General features: G+C 38.7%; 1 protein-coding gene across 3 annotated transcripts in view; it reads left to right on the forward strand.

Annotated features, from left to right (window-relative positions):
* The window catches only part of UHRF1BP1L (UHRF1 binding protein 1 like), a 93,135-nt gene that overhangs the window by 33,731 nt on the left and 51,099 nt on the right, over positions 1–8,305 (forward strand). For all 3 annotated transcript variants that reach the window (XM_023509418.1, XM_012801280.2, XM_023509417.1), the window contains 2 exons: positions 5,595–5,757; positions 7,388–7,426. In XM_023509418.1, coding sequence (XP_023365186.1) covers positions 5,595–5,757; positions 7,388–7,426 — 202 coding nt within the window. The remainder of the gene's footprint in view (positions 1–5,594; positions 5,758–7,387; positions 7,427–8,305) is intronic.

Raw genomic sequence — 8,305 nt, forward strand, 5'->3', positions numbered from 1 at the left:
TTGGCGGGCCTGGGCTGGGAATTCGAACCTGCCACCTTAGGTGTATGTGGCTGGCGCCTTAGCCGCTTGAGCCACAGGCGCCGAGCCTAGACTGCTGTTTACTTCATGGCATTACCCCATAAACTTGGACTAACGTGTCCCTTATTTCACTTCCGCTCTTGCCAAGTTTAACAATAAATTTAATGATTGCTCTAATTCAAGCTCCAGCATTCTCATGATGGCACAGAAAAACATGTAACAACAATAATGAATGCCACTCACCACTACACTGCCACATGTTGACACAAACACTGCTGTGAGAGACTGATATACCAACGCTTTGAAACCTTCCCAAGCTGCTGGATGGAGTTGCCAACATAAGTGGATGGTGGCAAATTCACGTGCTCAATTGTCAGACCTCGTAGCTTCATGTGATAGATAGCAGATCTCCTTATCCTAAGTATTCCTTTCTGCTAACTCCAGGTCTTTAGACAGAGCTTTATTTCTTTAACCAATTACAAATCAAAGAATCTCTGAACCCCCTTACAAGCCTCTGTTTCAAGATGTCTCACTTTTTGAAGCCAAACCAACATATGTGGTCTATTGATTTCTGATTTTACCTGCAGTTTCTTTCTCCATAGAATGTATAAAACCAAACTGTAACCTGTCCCAACCACCCAGTGTGTACTCTCTCAGGACTTCTTGGGCCATGGCCACTCATTGGCTCTGAATAAACCTGTTGAAATTATTTTATAGAATTTGTGTGGTTTTGTTTTTCATTATTGTAATTTGTGAGTTCAGTTTTTATGAAGTTGCTACTTTCTAGTATTCTGGCCTCTCAGTTCCTTGACTTCTCTCCTTTAGTAATCTTGTCAGCCAATTGTTTCCTTGGCTGATTCCAGATCTTGCTATCACCGGTAATTGTATCCCCCGTCAGGTTTAGGCGTCACACTGACTAGCGCATCTGAGCTTTCTAGCTCACTCACCTAGCACTCTTTGCTCCCTCTCCCCCTCTTGTCCTCTGTATCCAGTACAGATTCCATAGTCTATCATTATCACCACTCCCCTGTGTAATTCTTCAGCTCCCATGACTGTTCTCTTTATTCATTATACCTGACTCATAAACCATTAACACTGCTCTGGTGGAATACAACTCTTTGCCTCTTTTGCACCTGTAACTTGCAGAATAGACCAAGTTGATCTGCTGGAGGAAAATATGTACTTGATTTCACTATACATTCATCGTGATTACCTTCATGTAAGTCTGGAGTGCTCCCTGTAATCCTCCTTGTTCTAGTCCATTATCTTCCATTCTCCTGTATGACAGCTTTGCACATTCTTCTCTTTCCTCAGACACACTCTTCTAGTTTCTTTTATGCTTTCTTTACCTTTTAGTAGGGCTTGAGTACAGACTTTGAGCCCTTTCGTTATTTTTTCTACTCTTAATTCTTTTTTTTTGGATACAGAGCCCCAAGCTGTCACCCTGGGTAGAGTACTATGACATCACAGCTCACAGCAACCTTTAACTCCTGGACTTAAGTGATTCTCTTGCCTCAGCCTCCCAAGTAGCTGGGACTACAGGCACCTGCCACAACGCCTGGCTGTTTTATTTATTTATTTATTTATTTATTTGGTTTCAGCTGTCATTGTTGTTTGGCGGGCCTGGGCTGGATTTCGAACCCGCCAGCTCAGGTGTATGTGGCTGGTGCCTTAGCTGCTTGAGCCACAGGTGCGGAGCCTCTACTCTTAATTCTTCAGTGATCTCATCTGTCTTGTGACTGTAAATGTAATCTATGGCATTGGTGACGTCTACATTTATATCTCTAGCCAGGGCCTTGCTACTACCTAGTTGGCATTTCCCTTGAATATCCAATAGGCATCTCTTAAACTGTTAGAAGCCTGCCTCCTGACCCTTAATTTGAAATTTATTTCTCTTTCTTATCCCAATAAATGACAATTCCGTCCTTGCAGTTACTTAGACAAAAAGCCTTGGTGTCATCTTTGGCTTCCGTCTCTACCTTCAAATTCTCTTGACTCTATTCTCAGAATGTAGACTGTTCCCTTCCCACTTCCTCCTGCTTTTGGATTTTGGTTCCAAGCAGCATCGTCTCATCTGGATTATTGAAGTGGCTGCCTCTTTGTGCTTTCTTCTTCTGTCCGGGTCTTCATTTTGTGCATATTCTATGTAGAGTGATCCTTTAAACACAAGAGCCCCCTCTTCTATTCAAAACCATCTTAGTCACTTTCATTCTGGATCAGGGTAAAGGCCAGAGTCTTTAGAGTGTCTTGAAAGGTCCCAGATGATCTGGCTCCTGATGGGGCGCTGACCTCATCTCCTGTTATTCTTGCTTTTACTCATTTTCTCTGGGCATATTGGCATCTTGCTATTCCTCAGACATGCCACACCATTCTACATCTCAGATGTTCTCCCTTGCTCTGCCTCGAGCAGCCTTTCATTTATAGAACTGGTGGTGCTTTCACTTCCTTCAGATCTTTGCCCAAGGTTACTTTCTTCGGTGACTTTCCTGTTCACCCTTATCAGAAATTGTAACCTCCTCCCCTTAGATTTCCTATCTTGTTATTTTGCTTTTTTCACCATAGTTATCAGAATGTGACTTACCATATATTTATTTTTAAAAAAAATTGTTGCCCCCTCTATTAAGCTCTGTGAAGGTAGAGGTTTCTTTTTTCTTTCTTTCTTTTTTTTGAGACAGAGGCTCACTTTGTCACCCTTGGTAAAGTACCATGGCCTCATGGTCAGAGCAACCTCATACTCTTGGGCTCAAGTGATCCTCTTGGTTGGATTCTCAGCCTCCCAAGTAGCTGGGACTACAGCTGCCTGTCACAGTGCCTGGCTGTTTTTTAGAGATGGGATCTCTCTCTTGCTCAGGCTGGCTTTGAACTCCTGAGCTCAGGAGATCCACTTGCCTCGGCCTCTCAGAGTGCTAGGACTACAGGTGTGAGCCACTGCGCCTGGCCCCAAAATAGAGATTTTTATCTATTTTGTTTATTTCCAAATCTCCAGACACTGTTAAATCATACATACCAAGGAATTTGTTGAATGAATGAATGAATGAATAAAATACTGAAAGCTTTGTGTAATCTGCCTCCCTGTCCCCTGTCCTTTCAGATTTATCTTCTGCTTTTCTGGTCTTCTTGTTACATAATAGATAAAAGTCTTTTTTCAGTTCTGTTTTTATACCATGCTTCTTCCTTTCCCAGAACCTTCCTATGTTTCATTTCCTCTGTGTGGAATACTCTTTCATTCCCTGCCCCTTTCCCCTCCTTGCCTAGTTAATTTGTACTTGTCCTTCAGATATCAGGTCAAGTCCCTGTTTCAGAGAAGCTCTGGATTAGGACCCTTCCTGTCTTCTCTTAGTCATGCTGTTTTATCATCTGTCTTACCATTTAGACTGAAAACTTTATAGGGCATGGCCATTGAGTAAGTATACTGCTTGCCAGTGTATGTGACTTAGTAACAAATCCTTAATACATACTTAGAATACTCCCTAAGTCAAACAGTTTTTCCACAAGGAGCACACAAGGGTGATCCCTGGCATGTGGAGTTTGCAGTAGGGTTTGCTCTCCTGAGAATCTAATGCCGCCCCTGATCTGATAGGCGGCAGAACTTAGACGGTGATGTGAGAATGGCTGTACGTACAGATGAAGCTTCCTCAGTTGCCCAGCCTGCCTGCCCACAGCTTACCACCTCTGTTCTAGGTTCCTCACAGGCTGCAGACCAGCATGGTATAGGCCCAGGGGTTGGGGACATCAGATCTGTGGTTAGGAATGGCAGCTTTTTGGAAAACTTCATGATATTGAATCAAACATGACGAGTAGTAATGATTTGGTTAAGTATGGGTTAGAAATGAACTTTGTATTTCATAGTTGACATTATGTGAGGAGATATGAATCTGTATAGAATCTGGCACAAGAAATTCTGGTTTGAGTCACTGGGGAAATGTGTATTGGTTGGTATTCTTGCTGACATGTAGGGCATGTAAATGATCCAGTACCTTTAGTTGCTTTGATATTTAACTTTCAAAAGAAGTAAAAGACAGATTAACTCATTTGTCAGGCAGTGGTTAATTTTGTCAGTAATTTTATGCTTGAAAAAGTACTTGGGTAAAGTTAGTACTTTTTCATTTTTTAGGATTATTTTAAAGATTAGATAAAGTAATGTATATGAAAGGGGTTTCTATTGCCCTAGGTAGAGTGCTGTGGCATCATAGCTCACAGAAACCTTGAACTCCTGGACTTGAGCAATCCTCTTGCCTCAGCCTCCTAAATACTGGGACCACAGGTGCCCACCTAGTTTTCCATTTTTAGTAGAGACAGGGTCTCGCTCTTGCTCAGGCTGGTCTCAAAACTCATGAGCTCAATCGATCTGCCCCTCTCAGCCTTGCAAAGTGCTAGGATTATAGGCATGAGCCACCACACACCCAGCATAAATGAAAGTATTTTAAAGTACATGTCCAATTTATTTTTAGTTGTGAATGTTAGGCAAATATGTTTAAGATTCTTGTTATTGTTTACTCATTCAAAAATGGGGATAAAATTAACATTGGCCCTAATGGGTTATCATGAGAATTAGATGAAATAGTAATGTATGCATTCAAAGAGCTTGGTATACTGTAAGTCCGTGGAAAATGTTCAGTATTATGTTAACTGTTGTTATTAACAATCTTTTTGAGTTTACGTGCTTTGATTTTTAAGTCATTATAGAGAATCTGATTTGTTTCATTACAATTCAGGGTCTAGTCTCTTTTGTAACTTTTTGTTCTTTAATTACTTTGTACTTGTTATCTTAACTCCTTTAAAAAGGATAAATGGTATTTGTATACCTAATTAAAGGTTATAAATTACTGATGCTTTTAAGATGCTCACACAGAAAACACCAAAATCTATTGGTAAGTAGAGTTGAATAATCTCCTTTCTATGGGAACTTTTTCTTTTTTTTAGGCCGGGGCTGGGTTTGAACCCGCCACTCCGGCATATCGGGCCAGCGCCCTACTCCTTTGAGCCACAGGCGCTGCCCGAGAACTTTTAAAACAAAATATATGCACCATTGTTTATTCCTGGGATGATTTGGGTGAGTTTCTAATGCTGGAAATTATTGCATGATTCTGAAAGGAGTATTGATGTCTTGTTGTGACTGCCACCACTATAACTGCTGCTTCTGAAGGGTGCCCACAATCCCCTATCTTCTTTGTAGGTTGACTAATACCACAGATCTATTCTTTTCTCTGTTGTGGTATGTAGTGTGTAGAACAAAATGTAACAGGGGATGACTCTAAGTGATCCCTACAGCCTTTCATAGTGCCTGGAAAATAGTGGATGTTCACTAAATACTCATTTATGCTTGAAAGGCAATAAGAACCAAGGAAAGATTGATCATATATGGGAAATATTCAAATGTGTGCAAAAAAACCTGTAACCTTTATAAAAGAGAACTGTGGACAGCAGAGATCAAAACAACAAAAAACTCATTGAACACTTTGAAGAGGCTCTAAATTAGAGGCTGTTACATTTTTTAATGCTCTGTATATTTGTAAGGATTGACTCTGGGGTATAGTAACCAACAAAAACAAATGTCAATATATATTCTCTTATAGATTTACCAAAAATTTGTCTCCTGATAAGATAAATCTAAGTACCCTTAAAGGAGAAGGTGAACTGAAGAATTTGGAGTTGGATGAAGAAGTGCTGCAGAATATGCTGGATTTACCAACATGGCTTGCTATTAACAAGGTGTTCTGTAATAAAGCATCCATTAGGGTGAGCTTTTATCTGTGCTTTGATATCTGTGGAATTGCCTTTTATGTTTTCATTTTACATTTCTTGTCTGTCTTCTAAAGCAAATTTTGTTCTATATGTAATTTTGTAAAGAAGCATGAAAAATACCTTTGCACAAATGATTGCATGACAGTGGGTGTTAAATAATTGAAGTCATGTATTGCTAACTAAATACTATGTAGGTCATTTTTTTTTTTTTTTTTGAGACAGAGCCTCAAGCTATCCCCCTGGGTAGAGTGCCGTGGCATCACAACTCACAGCAACCTCCAACTCCTGGGCTCAAGCGAGTCTCCTGCTTCCACCTCCCAAGTAGCTGGGACCACAGGCACCTGCCACAACGCCTGGCTATTTTTTTTGGTTGCAGCCGTCGTTGTTTGGTGGGCCTGGGCTGGATTCGAACCCGCCACCTTAGGTGTATGTGGCTGGTGCCTTAGCTACTTGAGCCGTAGGCACCGAGCCACTATGTAGGTCTTGATTTTTGTTCAAAATTTAATTGTGTTAATATTTTACATAAAATTATTGTTTGTTAATAAAATACTTGTTTCCATTTGGTAAATTTTCAAAGATAGTTTTTTTTTCTATAGGATTTATTGTTAGATGGTACAATTTTAATTTGTAGTGAGGAGATAATTGATTTCAAATGAAGAGATAAGGACCAGTAAATTCTTTCTCTACACATACTTTTTTTTTTTCAATTTTATCCCTTGTTTTCTCATTTTGAGATTTTTAAAGTTTTTTATTTCTTCTTATTACTCCTATTACTGTAACTTTTTTTTTTTTTTTTTTTTGCCATTTTTGGCTAGGGCTGGGTTTGAACCTGCCACCTGTGGCATATGGGCCTGGCCCCCTACTCCTTTGAGCCACAGGTGCCGCCATAACTGTAACTTTTTCTACATATCTTTGTCTCTACTCATATGATGATTTGTATCATTTCTCCTCTTAAAGACCAAGCTTAGTTTGAGAGTCTGCTCAGGAGAAATACTGCATGCCAATTTATGTCATAAGTTAAAATTTGAGCTCCTAAGAAAAGCTTGTAGAAAAGGTTCCTATGTCCTTCACTGGTCACCCTAAATTTTTGTCTGTCCTCCATAAAGCCAACTATCTACAAAGACTTGACACTTTTGGTACAGGAAATATGTGAGCATTATTTGATATTGCCTATGTTTCATATTAGTGGCTCCACTTTTGTATTGGTCTGGAATATTTATAAAACGACTGGGAAGAATTCTAAGATTAAACACAGATCGTTAAATGAACAGAACACTGTTTATGCTTTGCTAGCAACTCTTAGTTTAAATTATGAAATTAAAATGTGGTTTAAGAACTGGGGAAAAAGATACTTCCAAGAATTAGGAGTTTCCATTTAAGATGACTAAAAAAATGCAGCTAGTAATATTTTCTTTTGTAAAATAGTTTTATCTCATTTCAAAAGTATAAATGAGTTGCTTAGGGTTGTTATTTTATAATTTGAGGAAAAAGTCATTTGATATAATTTGATACATCTGTCATATTAGAGATGAATTGTGTTGATACTGCTTTTTTCAATTTTTTTTTTTCTGGATAGTGCTTTTTAAAAAAATAATTCATTTCAATGACAGTTTTTTGCTTTCAGATCCCATGGACAAAATTGAAAACACAACCCATCTGTCTGGTGAGTCTTGAAACCACCTCCGACATAAACATATATTCACATTGTCTAGCTACCTTGTTAGCATTAATGTTTTGCTTCATGAAAAAAATCTCCTGGGTTTTTCACTAATTAGCTTTCATTTTATTTTGGTGGAATTTAGTTTTCTTAGCTGTTAAATGAGAAATTTAAACTTCAAAATAGGAAGATCTTTAAAGTTTTTCAGTTTTCTAAGTTAGTACATTATTTTATTATATCATTTAACTTTTTATTGACATACTATGGGATTCTTCTTAATAACATTTGATTCTGTCTTTTGTGGGTTGCTGGTTTTACTGATACAATAAATTAAGTAATGTGTTTTTTTTGTTTTTTTTTTTGAGATAGAGTCTCACAGTCAGTCTCACAGTCACAGCTAGGGCATCATAGCTCACAGAAACCTCAAACTTTGGGGCATAAGTGATCTTTGTCTCAGCCTCCCAAGTAGCTGGGACTACAGGCATCTTGCTGCAATGCTCAGTTAGTTTTTCTGTTTTTAGTAGAGACAGCATCTCTCTCTTACTCAGGCTGTATCAAACTCCTGAACTCAAGCTGTCCACCCACCCTGGCCTCCCAGTATGTTGGGATTATAGGCATGAACCAGTACCCTGGTCAAGTAATTTATTCTTTAATATAATTTGCATTTTAAGGAAAGTTGAAGAAAATAGAAAGTTGTTTGTTTATTGATTCATTCCCCAAATATTTATGGCATACTTTCCCTGTGCTCTGAGGGAATTTATCTTTTAATAGAGGAGACTAACCATAAACAGGTGAACAAATGAGATAGCTTCAGATAATAAATGCTTTATATAAAACAAAATAATGACTGGAGTTGTATTAGTGATGACCGCTAAGGACATCTTT

Source organism: Otolemur garnettii, unplaced genomic scaffold, assembly GCF_000181295.1.
Source record: "Otolemur garnettii isolate 467f Iridium unplaced genomic scaffold, OtoGar3 scaffold00007, whole genome shotgun sequence".
In the NCBI taxonomy this organism is placed as follows: Eukaryota; Metazoa; Chordata; class Mammalia; order Primates; family Galagidae; genus Otolemur; species Otolemur garnettii.